The sequence below is a fragment of the Anolis carolinensis genome, chromosome 6, assembly GCF_035594765.1.
Source record: "Anolis carolinensis isolate JA03-04 chromosome 6, rAnoCar3.1.pri, whole genome shotgun sequence".
Taxonomy (NCBI): domain Eukaryota; kingdom Metazoa; phylum Chordata; class Lepidosauria; order Squamata; family Dactyloidae; genus Anolis; species Anolis carolinensis.
Window position 1 is genome coordinate 32,422,658 of NC_085846.1, and position 19,787 is coordinate 32,442,444.

Sequence of the window (19,787 nt, forward strand, 5' to 3'; positions counted from 1 at the left end):
AACAATGCTCTCTTATACCAGTCTTACTCATTTCCATGGTGTAGAACCTCCTGATAAGTTATATCCCTTTTTGACGAAGACATATGTATTTGAGCAAATATTTGGATTCTCAAAATTAATGTCCCAAGACCTTACGGGCAGCTTGGAATACATGGTTGGGTGGAAAGATGGAAGAAGGACCAATAATGACAGTAATACTTAGCTTCAATGTAGCATTTTTGAATATCCTAAACATTGGGTTGTTGCGTGTTTTCTGGGCTGTATGGCCATGTTCCAGAAGCATTTTCTCCTAAGTATATATATACACACACAGACACACACACACACACAAACACACATCCCATTTGCCTCATTTCCAATAGACCTCTGAAGAAATCTCTGAGAATGCCTTTCATAAATGCAAACAAAATGTCGAGAGAGAATGCTACTGGAACATGGCTATACAGCCCAGAAAACACACAACAATCCAGTTATTCCTGTCATGAAATCCTTCAGCAACACATTCTAAACATTATTATCCCAGCAGTTCTCAGAAAAGGCTTGACGGTGGGCCAGAATTATATATCATTGTCAGAAGGTATGGGGTCAACGTTGAGAGAATAATGTTGAGGTTACAACATTAAAGCCAGGGAACTTCTCAGATCATAGTTCATACTCTGAACCCACAGACTATGCTGCAGATGTTCTCTTCACAGGAAAATTACAAAACTATTTAAAATACATTTCTTTTAAAAAATCCTTTAGTTCATGGAGAACTGTCTTGATTCCTACACTACCCACTAAACCAGATAGTTAATGTTTTACAGAGAGTGAGACAAGAAAGGCAGGAGTGTGACCTCATCTCCATGCATTGTCCTCTCTCTGTCAACCCAAAGCTCACCTAGTTTCTTAAACCTTCAGTTTAGTAAGGCAGGTATTTAGAACATTGCTATGGCAATAAAGGTAGGGACTTTGTCAAAGCCTAAGGTGGATAGCAGAAAAAAAAATTAACCCCTGAAACAATGGGCATTGTTGGTTATCAAAATGAAGATTTGCCTTGGGTTGCAGGAGACAACCTTGAAGGATAAGATGTCCGGGTACTTTCTACCTTCTGAGGACTACTGATCTTTGGGGGCCCCTCCACACAACCATATAACCCAGAATATCAAGGCAGATAATTCACAATATCTGCTTTGAATTGGGTTATCAGAGTCCACACTGCCATATAATCCAGTTCAATGTGGATTTTATACAGCTGTGTGGAAGGGGCCTGGAAGGGAGATAGAAAGGCAAAGGCTCGTTCCAGAGGATTCATACAGAATGTGGACAACTCAAGTGACTGTAATCTATGCAGAGATAGAAGAATTCTTTTTTAAAAGTAATTTGCTCCCATTACAAATTCAAAGGCATCTGTTACTGTACTGCATTACAATATTTTCAGAATGACACAATCAGTAACTTCTTGCATTATTTGTTATTTGTGTGTTAATTTTGGAGAGAGGGGCTCTAAAATTAGTAAGTGAATGGTATGAAACTTGGGAGACGGATGACTAATATTCATCCCAAATTATTTTAAACAGTTATAACAAAAGCTAAAAGTATAAAGAGAAAAAGTTACTCGTCACACAAATAAAATAACTTTGCTCCCTTAACTTTGAAATGCATTGTGTCTTCATTACTTGCTTCCCCAGCCAATAACTTCTGCTTGTAACTCACTACTACCCAGCCCTGATTTGTTTTTGTTTTTATGTGATTCAAGTTGAAATTAAATCCCCTCCAAACTGAGTATAACATGCAAGTTATTTAAAAGACCTAGGTGCATAAAATGGTTATATCGGGGCTGCGGCTAGCACAGCAGGTTAAATCGCCAGCTACTGAAAATCTTGTCAACTGGAAGGTCGGCAGTTCGAGCCACAGGTTGGGATGAGCTCCCACCATCAGCCCTAGCTTCTGCTCACCTAGCAGTTGGAAAACAGCAATGTGTAGATAAATAGGTATCGTGTTGGTGGGGAGGTAAAAGGCGCTCTTGAAAACATGCCAGCAAAAATTCATCTGGGAAGGTGTCCATGGACATCAGCCTCCTCAGCGTGGAAAGTGGAACAACAGCATCAATGGCCTCAAGATGCCGGAGATGGAAAAACTGGGGAGCCTTGCCTTTGTCTATGTATTGTCTGTCTCTGTCATTAATTGTGACAGCACTGAATGTACGTATTCTGTTATCCACTGAGTTCCCTCAGGAGATAGAGCAGAATATAAATAAAGTAAATTATTGTTGTTGTTGTTGTTGCTGCATCAGGTGAGTGACTATGCCAAGCAAGGCTGCCACCACCAAAAAGACCATTCCCCTCCCACTTTCAATTTTAATCATTTTGTAAGACTACTTTATAAGCAAAGTTTGTTTGCATGTACTGAACCCATATATTTCCTTACTTTCCAGAATGTATAGTAGACACAGAGGAGAATCTTACATTTTTATTTACATACAACATCTGTTGCAAATTATAATTGTAAACTATTCTCAGTTGATTTTGTCAAGCCAATTGTTCTGTTAACAGCTGCAGCAAGCTTCTATATTACCAAATAAAGAAAGAAGGCAATGGACAGACCCGCTCAATCCCATATGTTATTGTGATGTTGACTGAAGATGAAAAGATAAACCTTAACAGTACGTCCTGCAACGGATGTCTTTTAAATTAGATTGATCCACTTACTATACACATGAGCCAATGTGAAACGAGATGAATGCCATGAACAAAACTGTCCATTCCACCTCATCGAAGGCCTTTCCAGCATCAATGGATGTAAAATAGCAATATTACTCAATGTGAACAATGTGCACAACCAAACTGACTGTTGTTTGACTCTGCCAATAATTAATAACCAAACACACAATGAGAAAGATGTGTAGTCAAAGGCTTTCATGGCTGGAATCACTAGGTTGCTGTGAGTTTTCCAGGCTGTATGGCCATGTTCCAGAAGCATTCTCTCCTGACGTTTTGCCCACATCTGTGGCAAGCATCCTCAGAGGTTGTGAGGTCTGTTGGAAACTACGCTATATATATATATATATAGGTTTATATATCTTTCAAACAGACCTCACAACCTCTGAGGATGCCTGTCATAGATATAAAGCCCACTTGCCTAGTTTCCAACAGACCTCATAACCTCTGAGGATGCCTGCCATAGATGTGGGTGAAACGTCAGGAGAGAATGCTTCTGGAACATGGCCATACAGCCTGGAAAACTCACAGCAACCAAATGAGAAAGATGCTCCTTCAACTTCATCCTTACCTCCATTCTAAGTGTCTTTGTCTGAGAAAGGATTAAGGCATCAGAACTGTCTGCCATCAGTTTGTTTACTGTACAAAAATTATGCAATTTGGATCCAAAACAAGAGTTGGATAAACTTCCCAACCAAAGATCAATGGGACCTGCAACTAAACAATTCAATTTCCTGGACCTTTTTCTTTAAATCTCTAGTGGGTCAGTAAATTTCAAAAGATGAGAACTGAAAAGGGTTTCTGGGGCAAATCCTATGTGTCTTTGGTTATCAGTGTGCCTTCATGACTCCCAGGTTGTTAACCCCGGTTCTATATGACTGGACTGTCAAACCTACTTCCTCTATTGCAGCTCAAAATTTCCAGAATTCTACAGTTTTAGACTACACAAAAGCTACATAAAAGATGATCTTTATTTCAGCGGCAGAAGATGCAGGTTCTTGCATAATTTGAGACTGATGCAGGGCATGGTTCTATTATGGGTGTATTGTTGTTGTGTTCGGGCATTGAATGTTTACCTTTTATGTTTGGAATCTGCCCTGAGTCCCTCTGGGGAGATTGGGCAGAATATAAATAAAGTTGTTGCTGTTGTTGCTGCTGCTGTTATTATTATTATTATTAGATATCATCCCCAACTGCAGTGATGGGTGTCCTACTGAGCTTGTGAATGAAGAAGGCGAGTACAAGGATGGGGGAAGGATGGCATAGGAATATCTCTACTATTCAAGTATAAATGAGGTAGTGAAGAAGTGGCAGAATCTTCAAATCCTGCATACATTTAAAAATGGTGCTGGCTCTTTAATTGAAAAAAATCTGGCATATTTTGAATCCCAGGCTGGTTGCATTCTCAAAAAAAACTGCTTTGTTATCCATTTTAAAACAGAATATTGCCGCTTTAAAAAGCAGCGCAAGTTTGGACACCATCTTTGCAAGGCTAGAGATCAAGCTCCATCACCATTTTTGGTGTTGTAGGGATCCGTCTCCCATTTAAACCTATGCTTGTGAATGAGGATGGAGAGTACAAGGATGGGGGAAGGATGGCATAGGAATGTCTCTACTATTCAAGTACAAATGCGGTAGTGGAGAAATGGGTTAGCAAAGTGCCAGAATCTTCAAATCCTGCATACATTTAAAAATGGTGCTGGCTCTTTAATTGAAAAAAAAACTGGCATATTTTGAATCCCAGGCTGGTTGCATTCTCAAAAAAAGTGCTTTGTTATCAATTTTAGAACAGAATATTGTCCCTTTAAAAAGCAGCGCAAGTTTGGAAACCATCTTTGCAAGGCTAGAGATCAAGCTCCATCACCCTTTTTGGTGTTGTAGGAATCCTTCTCCCATTTAAACCTACGCCAAAAGGATTTCCCTTGCGAGCCATACGGAACTGCTAGAGATTTCCCTTCTGTGCCACGCAAAGCTTCAGGAAAGCCAGCCTGGGCTATAAATAACCCCTTTGCAGACATCCCTGACTTCCGGTTCTGCAGTTCTCCCCTGCTGCCAGTCCCATCCTCCTCCCCGCTCCTTCTAGGCAGGAAAGAAAATTACCAATGAAAGCAAGCGTGCAAATTCCCAAGTGAGGAGGATGGAGAAGGGGGTCTCCTGTACGCCCCTCTCCTCGAAAATCTGGCGATGGGAGGAGGGGTGGCAAAGAAAGATATAGATGTTGTCATCAGATGCAATTATTTAAGGCCATCTGCAAAATTATCCCAGCATCCTACAAATAGGGAATATGTTTAAAAGATGTGCGCTCTTTCCCTGCCCCACTTCAAAATAGAGGAGATGCACTTACAATATGGCAAAACATACCCTCCAAAGCAACTTCTCCCATGGGAAGAGGGACTCCCGTTCTGTTTCATTCTCATTTCTCCTAGCAAAAGAGGGAGGGAGGGAGGGAGGGAGGGAGGGAGGGAGGGAGGGAGACATTATCAGCAGCAAGGAGAAGTAAGGATGACCTAGAAAACAAAGCTGAATGTGGAATGAGAAAGGCAGGGAGGGGAAAAAGAAGAGAATTCTCTAACCACTCCAAAGGTTGACTGAGGGGATATGTTGGTCATTAACGCAGCAGGGAGGTCGGTTCCCAAGGGTATCTCGGAGAGGTGATCCAATGAGGCTATCTGCAGATTAAAGGCCAAAGGGAGTCTTTGGGGAAGCTCCTAGATTGAGGCAAGGTTTGTTTGGAAAAGGTAGACCAGGTTGTATGAACGACCCCGTTCACTCCCTATGGAGAGTGACCAGGTTGGGATTTTATTTAAAAGGTATTTAGAAAATGAGGGAGGTTGGGGGAGAAAAGAAGGGGGAAGAGCCAACTAGGAATTTCAGGGGCTGATGATAAACAGCAGCCGGCTATTGTGCATACTGTGCCTTAAATTCCTCCTTCCTGCCTCTCTCCACAAAAGAAAGAGATTTTTCCATTTGCATTTTCTCTGACTGTATTCTGGGAGACAGAATTGTGATAGATAGAAAGAGAAGAGTTGTACAGAAATGTTTGTTTTTCTCCTATGTGTGTGTCTGCATCAGGGGCACACAATCCATTGTGTACATGTTTATTTTGAACCAACAAGGCAGAAACGCTGCTGTGTTTGAGCGTGCTGGATTCTGCATTTTTATTGCGGCTGTGTTTCTCGACTTAGCTGTTTGAGGGTGTGGTTTTCTAGCTGTAGATTCTTATAGAGACATATGTTCCTCTCTGTTTGCATATTACTTCTCTCCCTCTCTGCTTTTCTCCCTGCCTCTCCCCCCCCCCCCCCCCCCGCCACCCCCACACACATCCCAGATTATATTTGCGATTAGGACTTCTTTGTCCACACCGTTCTGCATGGAATACATACAGATGTGCTCTAATTTCGCTCTCACATGATCAAAGTTTTTAAAATGTGAAGAAATATAAGGGGAGCTCTGCCATGTTTCATGAAAACTGTCAAAATATAAAAGGTTTTCTGCTCTAAGGAACAATTCTGATGGGCCCTTTAAAACAAGAAATGGCCCTGTAAGATAAATAGCATCTAAAAGTGTTGTTGAAGCCTTTCATGGCTGGAATCTCTGGGTTGCTGTGAGTTTTCCGGGCTGTATGGCCATGTTCCAGAATCTCAGGAGAATCTCACAGCAACCCAGCATCCAAATGTATTACTAACACAGGGAGAATGTGTAGTAGTTTGAACATTGGTCTATGACTCTAGAGATAAGAGTCTGAATCCTTGTTTAGCCATGGAAACACACTGGGTGATTTGGACAGGTCACTCTCTCTCTCAACCTTAGAGGAAGGCAAAGGTGACCAACTCTTGCCAGGAGGACCCCATGATATGTTCACCTTAGGGCTGCCATAAGCTGGAAACACCTTGAATACACACAACATGTATTACTACAATGGAGGCCTTCTTACTCCATCCACATAAGGAATTGCTCCATAATGGAGGTACAGGTAGTTGAGGATCTTATTCTAGTGTATGGCTGGATTACTCCATACAGACATGAAGAAGTTAAATCTGTGGTCGAGGCTCCTTCTTTGGAGGCTTTTAAGCAGAGGCTGGATGGCCATCTATTGGGGGTGCTTTGAATGCAGTTTTCCTGCTTTTTGGCAAGGGGTTGGACTGGATAGCCTATGAGGTGTCTTCCAACTCTATGATTCTATGATCCAGGTCTCAAACGTATCAAAGATTTGCCATAGGGCTTTGGGTAACAATTCTTAGTTCTTCTGATGCTCTTTGTTGACTCAACAATGACAAGGCCAATCCAAGACATTTGTTGCCTGCGAAAAAGGGCAAGTGGCTTTTACCTGCTATTCCATTTTCCAAAGGCGAACTAAACTTGCAGCTAGATCATATTTCCAACACTTGTGACGAGAGACAACAACCTCCATTTCACCTGTTTAGCTTAGGAATCAAAGACCTGACCATGAGGAACACACAACTTACAGAGAAGAATGAGGCAGAGTGTTTCTTCCACATCACACGCCTTCTGCCACCTCACTTTAATGGGAAGAACTAGCTCTGAGAACGCAGACCTTCTTCATAAGGTGGGCCCACAAAGGATATTTACTCCCTCCACCATTTGTATGCTGTCCTTCTACCAAGGACTGCTGGATGACTCACAGAGGATTATTCTATTTTATCCTCCTATCTGCCTTGTTATGAGCCTGTGTTATCTAACACACTTTCCAACACACTCACATTCCGGTCTCAGTGATTCAGTGCAAACCGTAGTAATGGTATAAGCACATAAGCTGAGGGAGGGAGTATATGAACCTGTGAGGTAGAGGAACAGTAATTTGGATCCACAAGACACCAATGATGGCCATAGAAATCTGTACTCTAGAGCCCACAAACCAAATCCCAACATACATCTCATTTTAGTTCTTGCCAAATAATAGAATTAAGACTCAGCTCTGCATACCCTCCAACATTTCACATATGAAAACATGGACATGCTTGGCCAAGCAGCATCAGATGTGGTCAAGATGGCAAAAATGTTTAATGAGAAAGAACATAAGAAATTAGGAGAGGCTCTAGAACAGTAGTTCTCAACCTGTGGGTCCCCAGATGTCTTGGCCTTCAACTCCCAGAAATCCTAACAGCTGGTAAACTGGCTGGGATTTCTGAGATGTAGGCCAACAGGGTAAGAACCACTGCTCTGGAAATTTGTTTTTCCCTGAGTCTAGTAGCAAGGGCAAGTTTTTGCTCCTTTTTCTCCTCTTCTTCCTATTGAACAATACTTTGCAAAATACTTCGCACTTTTAACTTAGTTTGCAGCCAATGAAGAAAGCTGAAGTCAAAGGAAGAAGTGAGATGAAGAGAGAGGACATTCTAAAGGCAGCTGAAAAAATAGGACAGGATTAATTGGTCCTATCCTTACCAAATCAGGAGAGCTAAAGAGTGTGCAATAGTCAGAGGAATACATTTGCCCACTGCAGCTGAATAAAAGCCAATCATATGCTTTGAACACTAATAAAGTCATATACATGCACACATAAACACACATCTTTCACATTATTTCAGGGCAGGTTCAAATATCACTTTCTAATTTTTTAAAAATTCTCCCCAAGACAGCATTTTACCCATTTTATGTGGTTTTTGCCATATACAGCTATCCAGACACGTGCTATATCTGCATGCCAACAGAACCAGGAAAAAAATTATGTCCTGAAAGCTACAGACATTTCACAAGAGTCGGCAAAAAGCTTTATGTTGCTGCTGCTTTGTGTGGAGTATCATGGATTAGAGGGCAATTCCGGGCAATGATATCTGGACAGAGTCAGTATTAATGTAGCACAAGAGAGACCTAGGTACAGTCTTGTTTTACTCAAGGCCAATAAGACAACTCTAGTTTGCAGGCAAATCTGCTTTCTTGGAGACAATGAACCTAGCGGACACAGCCCAACCCACTCTCTTTCCCATCTACCTCAGGACTCACAGGGTGAACCAGTTGAATTGTTTTTTGTTTTGCCTTAGGATATATTCACAGGAAGAAAGGTATAAATGCAGATAGCATTAGGGCCTCCTACAGAGGCCATTGAGAAAGGTATGCCTTACATCTGTACTGGAAACACCATGACATCCAGTCAATTATAGGACCTGTGAACATTCTGTGGGTATTTTCCCCTAAAATATGTGTGCACAACATGGGAATAATAACAACAGCCCACCTTTCAAGATTGTTTCATGATTTATTGGGATCTAGGTGAAACAACCAAACTTTCCCTGGAGCATTCCATGAGAATGGGAATGGTCTATACACTGGAATACTTCACAGAGAGCGTATCATGAAGAAGAATAGGCTAGAATTCTTATTTCTCTGACATGTTGGTTTTCTAAATAGCAAGTCAACACCTCAACCAGAGGGAAGCATTAACATTGGTACAGTCCAAGAAAACCAAATTTAGTTTGGTTGATTGCACACAACTCCCTCCCGCATTACTGTATGTGAATATCTTTGTATCCTGTGAACTCGATTCCAATGTAATATTTATTTATGACTATTCTCATTATGATTCCCATCATGAGCTATTCATTATGTATATGCCCTACTTTCAAGGAGGATCCCATTCTGAAAAATCATAGGAGAGATAACAGAGAACTCTGATCTGACGAGGTTACCAGAACAGAAAGTATTTCAAGAAATAATGGAGTGGGACATATTTTGTTAAGATTCAAGTCAACACAGAGTTCAGGTGCAGGGTGGAAGTTTGTAAAGAAGGGCCCAAGTTCCTAGTACTTCCTGATTTAAGTTCTCTCCAGATGAAAGCAAGGCAACAGTTAAATGCACACTAGGGGCCTGGCCAAAGTAGATCCCAATTGTGTGAAAAATGTCAGGAGTCAGGCTTGAGCAGCTGTCTGGGAAAAAGTTTGGAAAGTTTTACTATTCAGTATCAGGCAACCATTTTGGATGTTTGGATTAGTTATGAAACTGACAGACAAGGATATCTAAAAGTACGACATTCAAATTTTGTTGCTGTTGTTTTAAATCACTGCAAACACTACCCCAGGATTCCCCCCCCCCCCTCCGCTAAGAGTAGAATCCTGACTTTAACCATGAGGATTTTCTCCCCATCCCTTGCCTTTTGCAAAAGAAATTAGTTTCAAGACCAACAGTTAAATATCCCTCTCTGGGAGAAAAAAAAACAAAAGAAAGAAAAATTGGAAAGGGGAAGGGAACACATATAACTCAAATCCAAATCACAGGCTGATTAACAACCCACACGCTCCAGGAAAGGCCTGGGATAGCAATTAGGGAGGGCTTTAGGAAGAACAATAAGGTTTATTTGGACAAGAAAGAGATATGGGGGGAGCACAGGGAATTGCAAAATTTTTGGATAGAAAGAAGGGTAGGCTTAATGAATTACATTCATTGTTGGATCAGGAAGCTGAAACACTTTCTTCTTAAAATGATCCATGTTGTACATTATAGTATGTTACACAAAAAGTTCAGAAGGACCCTCACCCCAAATTTGGCCTGTTTCCCCACCACTACTACCCCATTCTCTGCTAGCTCACCCACCCACCCACTCACCCACAGAGAGGCTGTTCACATATGTATATATAGAAAGATTAAAGGCTTGGTGTACTATTTAGTTAATTGGATTTTGTCGGAGACCTTATCAGAGGCTGGGAACTGAACACCCAGCTGGAAAGGAGGGGAGCTTACTTGGTGTAACTCCTCTCCCCTGTGTTTCCTTCCCCAGAATTGGATCAAATCCATAAAAACCAATCTAGGAAAACAAAAACACCTCCTCCCTCCAATACAGCTCTGCTAACTATTACCTAGAAGAAATTAAACAGACCGTGGGACTGACTGTCCACCACTGGGGAGTTGGGGGAAGGGATAAAATGCAAGAGAAAGCAATGGAATACTTGCATGGAGCAGAGACATGTTAGAAGTTTGCACTGTTACAAACCCAGCTGAGAGCATTTTCAATATGGGCCAATGACAAGGGAGAATTGCTGATAAATAAGGAGGGATTACCCACCCACATAAACTTGAGCTGGACACCAGAGCATTGTGAAAAAGTCCTTTCACCTACATAAAAATATAAGTCACTCTTGTTTGTGGATTTTGCTATTTGTCTTACAGACTGCCACCATTCCCTTCACTGCCCACTCAAAACGTAACCAACAGAATTGGAAATATGTATCAATACTAACAGATTAAAAGGGAAGCCAAAAGGTAAAAATGCTCACAGAGAATTTGAAAGCATTTGGGAGAAAGAGGAAACCATGTGTCTCAACTGGGCATGGTTCTCCCAAAAATAAGAAAAGGACTCGACATGCAGTGCGCACCCCAATACATATACAACCACAATACAAAAACACCATATTATAGCCCCAGCCCTCGATCCCAACCCTCCACAATGCAAATCACAACAGGGTAGGCTTTGGGTCTCCCTAAACCAAAGATGACAGATCCCATCCTGCCAACCTCCACCCCACTCAATTACGGTGCAGCTTCTAATCTTTCTTAATAAGGTCACCTCAAAAGCTGGCAAGAGGGGAGAGAGGGCAACGAGGGTGTCACCCCAGCTGGGCCGGGCCCAGGAGGGGGATCGCATTATACGTACAGTGATTGGAACTGTTCCAATGCTGGTTACGGACAGGGGTGCTGTAAGGGTTAGGGTTTCCGGGTCTTTTGTCCTGGATCAAGCAGGCACGGTTCTGGTTGTAAAAATCCATCATGAAGAAGGGGTTAGGACTGTTGCTTAAACCAGCTACATCCACACTTTCGTACATCTTCTCCAGGCAGAACAAGAGGATAAGAAGGTTGGGGGCTTGTGGAGGGGGATGGGAAGGAGGGAATCAAAGCAAAAGTTTGGATCGGAGAGCAGAATCCTGTACTGGCGACGACGACGAATCCCAAAGAGACAGGGGGAGGCTTTTGTCGGTTGTTTTCTGTTTTCTGATCCTTCTCCCCCTCTCCACCGTCTCTTGATCCCTAGTGGGGAAGTATTTAGGGAATCCAAAAGCGGCTGGGGAATCCGCCAAACAGGCCGGGTTGGCCACCAGTGTCTTTGCTTCAGAGTTTTTTTAAAAAAACAACAAAACCCAAAAGATAATATTCAAGTCTTCAATCTTCTATTCCAGACGTGTCCCTTGGGAAATAGGCCGGCCAATCCAAGCTGAGATGTTGTTTCCCCGTTTCGAGACAAAATGTATTTATAAATCCCCCAAAAAAAAAAGAAAAGAAAAAGAAGAGGAATGCTTTACTTTGACAAAAATAATAATAATCAAATCCACTCAGCCTTCACAAAAACCAGAAGGAGATTCACTGGTGTTAGATAGCATTTTGGTCCCATTTCCGCCTCCTGTTCAGTTCCATGGTTCTCTCTCCTTCTCCCAAACTAACAAGAGGAAAGAAAGGAAAGGGAGGGGAAGGAATATCCTTTCGCTTCAGTTTAAAAAAAAAAGGGGGGGGGGAGAAAAAAGTTTCACACACACTCATACAAAAAGAAGTAAGGCTTCCTGGTAGAAATAAAAAGCGCTTTTTCCTGTCCAGCAGATGACTGAATGTAATGCACAGAAAACTGTGCTCATGGGTTATGTACACACATATCTTAAAATTGCATCTCTGTCCCCTGCCAGAGAAAAGAGAGGGAGGGAAAGGCGGAGGGGAGGGGAAGAGAGAAAGAGAAGAGATGAATGGTACAAATGTGTTGTCAGGTTTTGAATGCTTGAGAAGATGCCAAGGCCTGGAACCCCCCTGAATCTCCTTGGATGCAGATTTCCTTTTGCCCAGCTGCTTGGTCCCTTCCTTCTCTCCCTGGGAAAGAGAGAGGGAAAGAGAGAGATAGGGAGAGAATGTGTGGGTGCGTGCACGCCTCTCTGTGTGTATGTGTGTGTGATGTACAGGACTGATAGATTAAAGGCAGCACAAAATCTTTCCTGACACGAAAAGTCGGCTCTGGACTGGCTTAACTCTTTCCTTACCTGCCACGTGCTGTGTCTTGCGCAGCCCCAACCAACTGCAGGGAAGCACAGGCTGGGGGAGGAGGAGGAGGAGAGAAAGAGAGAGGAATGAATGAATGAAAGAAAGAAAAGGGGAGGAGGGACGGAGGAAGGGGGGGAAAAATGACAGCCATGGAAAAAAATGCCTCTCCAACAGCTGTCTCCAGCTACAAAGCTGCAGCGCCTGCATCCTCCTCGGGTGCTTTCCCCATCTCTGGAGCGCAGCAGCAGCAGCAGCTTCCCCGGCGAGGAGGACAAGCAGGAGGGCCCCCTCTATTTTGTGTGGCAAGGAACCGGCCCGGGCGGCCCCTTTCTTCGCCTGCATCACCCCTCTCAGAAAGGGAGGTCTCTGCTGCTCCTCCAGCCGCCCCTCATTTGCGTAATGTTATGCAGCTGAACTCCGCCTGAACTCTCCTTGCAAAAAAGCTTCACCTCCAAATGACCCACTCACAGGCCTTCTCCTTCCCTGTGACATCACAGGGGCGCCCTCCTCCTCCTCCTCTTTGCCTGCCAAGGGCTGCCACTGGCATGCCGCGGCTGCTGCTACGGCCGACCATCACCACATGGTCAAAAGAAGATCCACCAGCCAAGAGAGAAGCCCGGTTATGGGGACCAGGGAGCAGAGGCCAGCAAGGAGAGAGGGAGACAAAACCGGCTTAGACATGTCTTATAACACAAAAGGTGGGATGCAGCCAAGCAATTGACATCTATATACACACAGGCACACACCTCTGTCTAAGGACAGGGACTCGGATCCAAGCTGAGTCAATGTGCCTGCAGACTCACTAAGGCCGAGGTTTCCCACTTCCCAACATGCATCATTTCGCAATACAGTCATTCAGATTTGCTAACAAAAACCCTTGTAGGAGAAACAGACATTTATTTATTTATTTACGATATTTCTATCCCGCCTTTCTCTACCCTGAAGGGGACTCAAGGTGGTTTTACAAATTGGCAACTATTTGATGCCATAACAACAATACAAAATAAAATGACCATTTAAAAATAAAATTACAACATACAATTAAAACACTAATAAGCATTTAAAACCATAAAATCACAGTTAAATCTCATAATCCACCAGCGTAAACCAGTTTTCGAAACCACATCTTCTCCTACAAACCGGCGCGAGCATTGAGATCTGCCCTTCTCTCAGTCTCACCACCGTCTCAAATACAGTTGATAGGGACAAGAGAGAGCCTTCGCAGCAGTGGCTCCCGGGCTCTGAAATTAGACTTGCCCTCACCTTTCAAGCCTTTCAAGCCTTTCGTACACATGGCTTTTCCGGCAGACCTTTGAGCCTGTGTAATTCTGGCCAACCCAATGACCCGATTGTGCCACTCCATACTTTATTGCTGATAGTTAACTTATTTTTTATTGTTTTATAGGTTTTATTGTATTTTAGGAATTTTATAAGTCTTATATTTTTAGTGGGACTTTACGTATTGCTGTTTTATACCTATGTTATATATTTTATATTTGTGTATTTGTATACTGTGTATTGTGGTTCAGATGCAGCACTGTAGTGCTTCTATGAGCCGCCCCGAGTCCCTCTGTGGAGATGGTGGCAAAGTACAAATAAAGATTTATTATTATTATTATTATTATTATTATTATTATTATTATTATTATTATTATTATTATTATTGAGTTTTACTAACAAAACCGAGGTTAAATCAACCCTTTATAGGAGATACTTATATGAAATGTATACATTCCAGGCTGGTGATGCACCTTTTCAACACACATCCTTTCGCGACACAGTAATTCAGTTTTACTAGCAAATCAGCTGTTAAACCAACCCCTTTTAGGAGATACAGACATATAGGTAAATTGTAATAAGGAAATGTATGGGGACACAACGTATCTCATTTAGATATTTTTTATAAATACGGTTTACTGCTTATTTCACATAGGCTCTGGAGTTTCTTGTTCTGCTTACACAACACACCATGGACCTTATCACATTAGGAAATACTCAATTTCTGAGACTGCTTGAGAATGATTTTGAATGAGTCCCATCACATGACGTTTGCCACATCCATCGGAATCCGTCTGCAAAGAGTCACAGAAACAGATTATTTGCAGACGGAATTATAATCGTGTTTTTTTTTAAAATACTACAGATTATTCCGTTGCTGAAGCAATGTTTTTGTGTGTGATGGGAAAATCTGTATGCACCCCATCAAAAACAATACTTTTAAAAAGGTTATAAAGTGATGTAGGGGGCATTTTGAATGGATTGGGAGGAGCCAGACTTCTGTGGTGTGATGAGTCGACGCACAGTATTTTCCAATCATAAGGATTGTATTTTTTTCATGTCTGGAGAAACCTGAGTTTCTTCTAGAGTGAGAGAATTGGCCGTCTGCAAGGACGTTGCCCAAGGGACGCCCGGATGTTTTTGATGTTTTACCATCCTTGTGGGAGGCTTCTCCCATGTCCCTGCATGGAGCTGGAGCTGATAGAAGGAGCTCATCTGCGCTCTCCCCGGGTGGGATTCGAACCTGGCAACCTTCAGGTCAGCAACCCAACCTTCAAGTCACAAGGCTTTTATCCCCTAGGCCACCGGAGGCTCCTTAGAACGGTAATAATCAGGTGTCATTAGGAGAGTATACATCCCGTCTCAATACAGTATGAATCCAGTCCTACAAAAATATGGGATGCATACGGATATAAACAGATTATATCCCAATGTGGTAAGGTCCCTAGACACTGCAGCCGACACACCAACATGTCGTGACACACAGTTTGGAAAATTCTGCACTAAGGGCTGGAGAAACTAGAAAGCGCAGCAAGAATTTTGATCCCTGACACCTTAACAACATCAAAGCTGGATCAAAGCATAGGCAGGCCATCAAATAAAAGAAGAAATGCAGAGGCAACTGACTCAATGCCTCTTTGATTAATCTAAACTTCACATTTGTGAGTTTGATTTTTGTGGATATGATTCAAATGTTCTCTCTAGGAATCTCGAGATCCTCTAGGGCAGTGGTTCTCAACCTGTGGGTCCCCTGATGTTTTGGCCTTCAACTCCCAAAAATCCTAACAACTGGTAAACTGGGGATCCACAGATTGAGATTCTATGGTCAGCTTCCAGCAAAAATTGACCACAGAGTTATGCTGGAGAACCTTGAAATTGCTGGAGAGGTGTTCCCCCAGTTTAAATAATAGCATTTTTTTTTCACGGCTTTTATTCATGGGGATCCTGTACCCCTACCGCCAGTGAATGTGGAGAGCTGACTGTACCAGGTTAATCCATTGGTTTATCTAGATCAGTGGTTCTCAACCTGTGGGTCCCCAGGTGTTTTGGCCTACAACTCCCAGAAATTCCAGCCAGTTTACCAGCTGTTAGGATTTCTGAGAGTTGAAGGAAAAAACATCTGGGGACCTCCAGGTCAAGAACCACTGATCTAGATCACTACTGCTTTCCCTAACAGACAATGGCACTTCAGGGTTACAGAAAGGGTCACATGAAGTCCTATCTGGAGATGTCAAGGATTGAACACTGGCTCTTCTGCAGGCACAGCATGGATCCTGATATAGAGCTATAGGGCTCCCCTATCAGGAATATGGACCAAAAATATTATGTGTCAACCATGAGTGAGAACTTATGTCTACTTTGCTATTTTGTACAAGGATCGAATTTAATATTGCTCACTGAAGTCAGTATCCCAAGGTTCTCCGTTCATCCTCTCCCATTTTTAGAAGCATAAATGAAAGAAAAAAATATATTTAGTCCATAAACTTGGTAAAACAAAATTTGAAAGTATGTGGACAATGGTTGGTAAAGGCAGAATGGACCCTGTGTGAAACATGAAGAGACAAGTGACGTATTTCATGCATCCTTTTGCTCCTCACTCATGACTAGCTGAACCAAAAGAAATTAGACAAAGTAAGAAATTAAAATACAGATAGGACCGCTTTTGAATTCGTGGTGCCGAGTTCTCTACTGCTGTGCAACAATTGGCACAGATTCTGCAGGAACGTTCTACAAACAGAACACGTCAGTGATATAGTCTTCACAGATAATTCTTACAACAACAGCAAAAGAAAGCATGTTAGCTTTGCATTCCAGGATCATGACTGAACCCTAGAAACAAGAGATGTTTGGACAGAAGGGGAAGGGCTTATGGAATTATAAATGAATTACCGTTAAATGCCTTTAGTCTGCTTACATTTTATTCTTCTTTTGACTTTATTCTTGGGCTTCTATTGGCTTATTCGCCTATTTAAAAATACCCCAAATGTCCAGTAAATGCAAGCTTCCTTCACTCACTATATACAACGCAATGATGCCTTTCCCATATCAGCTACATAATTCAGACCACACAAAGTGGGACTAACAAGAATCAAGGATAGTCAAGTGCAACATCAAATGCAACATAGCTGGAGGTGACTTGAGCAAAGCCATGTGCTCTGGACAATACTTTTGCATTCAACTCCCCGCCCAGCCCCCAATTTCAGCCATTCTGGTCCAGAAATCAATTCCTTCTCATTGTTATCTATTGTCTTCCAGTCCCGACTAAGAGCAGAAATTATGGCAGGGACATAAAACCTTTGACCTTTGAGATGTTTAGGAGCTCAATCTCCAGAAACGTTAGCCGGAATGGCCAATGGAGTGAGATCATCTCACTCCACTGGACTGTAATCCAAAACATCTGGATGGCCAAAGACCCTCCAGCCCCAAATGACAGCATTCTTTCTCTAGGAATTATTCAAGAAGGTGAGTAACTCACCAAGCGGCCAATATCGAATTGTACCTCAATTTTAACTCCTTCATTTTCTGAAAGTTTCAATCCTTCATGCATCATCTTTAACAATAACCACAATGTGGGGGAAATGGTAAGATACAAATCAAGATATGTGTACCAGGAAAACTGAATTAATAGTAGGCTGATCTGCAAAATTTCAGCTTTAATATTTTTTCTCAAGGTGTTTTGGGTCTCCTTTGTGGAAAGAAAAAGCAGGGTGTAAATAAACATAATAATAATCATCACCGTCATCCAGATAATTTCTACACAAACATATGGTCCCCCTTGCACATATTTCATAGAAGTGTGCTGAAAAGCATCCCTCTCCACAGATGCCGGCATATGGAGGATTTTTCAAATGACTTGCGGCATCACAGGGACAAACCACATGGTAGGGATTAAGCCACATGACAGGGGCCTATGCGCTGTGTTTCATAGGCCTTGCACAAAAGACGGCGGAAGATGGGCCACGTTATCGATGAAGGCCTTTCCAAATGCACCGTTGTTCAGCCCTCGCATTTGTTTGCAATGCTCCACAAGATCATGGGAAATAGTAATGGGTGAACATACCCTTAAAAGGTGCAAAATACACCTTTCACGCCGCACATGTCAAAGCAAAGAGGAGGAGGAGTTACCAGCAAGCCACATAAGGGTTGAGGCATAATCTCCCCTACAAATTGACCACTGGATATAGAAAGTGTATGGATTTTAAAGTGTATGGCAACCTGTCTTGACAGGTTGCAGGAATTCACAACAAGAGACAGACTGGAAATGACAGTTTCACACTTACTTCTCACTTTCAAAAGAAACATGGAATTGAGAGGGAGGGGGGAAACCTGAAACTCCCCCCTTTCCTTTAACACAGCCGGAAAATAAAAGTCTCTCCTTTTCATCTGATAAGGAGACTCCTCCAGGGTTTTTTGTCAAAAAGCCTTCTGATACAGGGTGGAAATGCTTTTATAACACCCCCCTCCCCATTGCACAATCTTTCTATCTTTCAAGCCCTCGAGGCTCAAAATCTCCACACAAGTGTACCATAAAACACACACCGCATACACACCACATCACCGCCACTATTCCCCCCCTCTCAAATTTTCCTTTCAAAAGTGAAGAGCTAGTAGGAGATATACATCCTGGGGGAAAGGGGGAGAAGGTTGTTTATGGCGAGGCTTGCTTAGAAAATGCTGTGATGAGGCACTTTGGTACTATTTTCTCTCTGACAGGACAATGCCATTCTGGTAAAACAGTAACAGGTAAATAAATAGAGAGCAATTCAAGCTTTTGTAAGTCTTGTCATCTCTTCTCTTTAAGGGAAAAAAACCTTTCAAAGAGGATAAGGTCAGGGATCAAGCATCCCCCATCTACCCCTCCTCCCCATAAAATCATCCAAAACCCTCTTTTTCTTCTAGTTGGTTTACTCCTGGTTGTGTCTGGAAAAAGCCTTTCCCATGATGCAAACACTGAAATTACCATACATACTGACTACGAAAGGTGTTTTTCTTCTGAAAGCTCTACCTGAGTCCTTGGGACTTTGAACTTTAATAGCACATAATTTCAGATAAAGGACTGAGGTCACATATATCATGGGATGGGGAAATATTTCTGGTGAATAAAATGTTGTGCGCCTTTGTTTCTGACTTTTGGTGACCTTATCACAAGGTTTTCTTGGCATGACAGTAGGACGTACTTTCACACGTACTCGACAGCAGTATGTGTGAAAAAGATCTTGGAATCCTCGTGGACAATAAGTTAAACATGAACCAACAATGTGATGCGGCAGCAAAAAAAAAAAGCCAATGAGATTTTAGCCTGCATCAATAGGAGTATAGTGTCTAGATCCAGGGAAGTCATGCTACCCCTCTATTCTGCCTTGGTCAGACCACACCTGGAATACGGTGTCCAATTCTGGGCACCGCAATCAAAGGGAGATATTGACAAGCTGGAATGTGTCCAGAGGAGGGCAACTAAAATGAATAAGGTTCTGGAGAACAAGCCCTATGAGGAGCGGCTTAAAGAACTGGGCATGTTTAGCCCGCAGAAGAGCAGGCTGAGAGGAGACGTGGTGATGTCCATGTATAGATATGTGAGGGGAAGTCATAGGGAGGAAGATAGCAAGCTTGTTTGCTGCTGCCCTGGAGACTAGAATGCAGAACAATGGCTCTAAACTACAGGAAAGGAGATTCCACCTGAACATATAATATTAATATTAATAATAATATTATGTTGTAATACAATGTAATAATAATTATAATTCACTATTATAATTGTATATTTATATTACATGCAATATTACTAATAATATTGCAATATAGTTGTATAATATTATATATATTATGTATATATACTTGTAAACC

The 19,787-nt window shown here is 42.2% G+C and overlaps 1 protein-coding gene across 8 annotated transcripts in view; it reads right to left on the bottom strand.

Annotated features, from left to right (window-relative positions):
* The window catches only part of rara (retinoic acid receptor alpha), a 282,413-nt gene that overhangs the window by 65,995 nt on the left and 196,631 nt on the right, over window positions 1-19,787 (bottom strand). Inside the window, exons 1-2 of one of the 8 annotated variants that reach the window (XM_016994579.2) lie at window positions 12,665-12,935; window positions 11,302-11,395 (exon numbers count right to left, since the gene is read on the bottom strand). The exons of 4 other annotated variants lie outside the window; for them this stretch is intronic. Coding sequence is in view for 3 of the 4 variants with exons in the window: in XM_008113360.3 (XP_008111567.2) it covers window positions 12,665-13,007 (343 nt within the window). In the remaining variant the exon portion in view is untranslated. 3 more of the 8 variants (XM_008113360.3, XM_003222457.4, XM_008113363.3) reach the window with 3 other exon arrangements.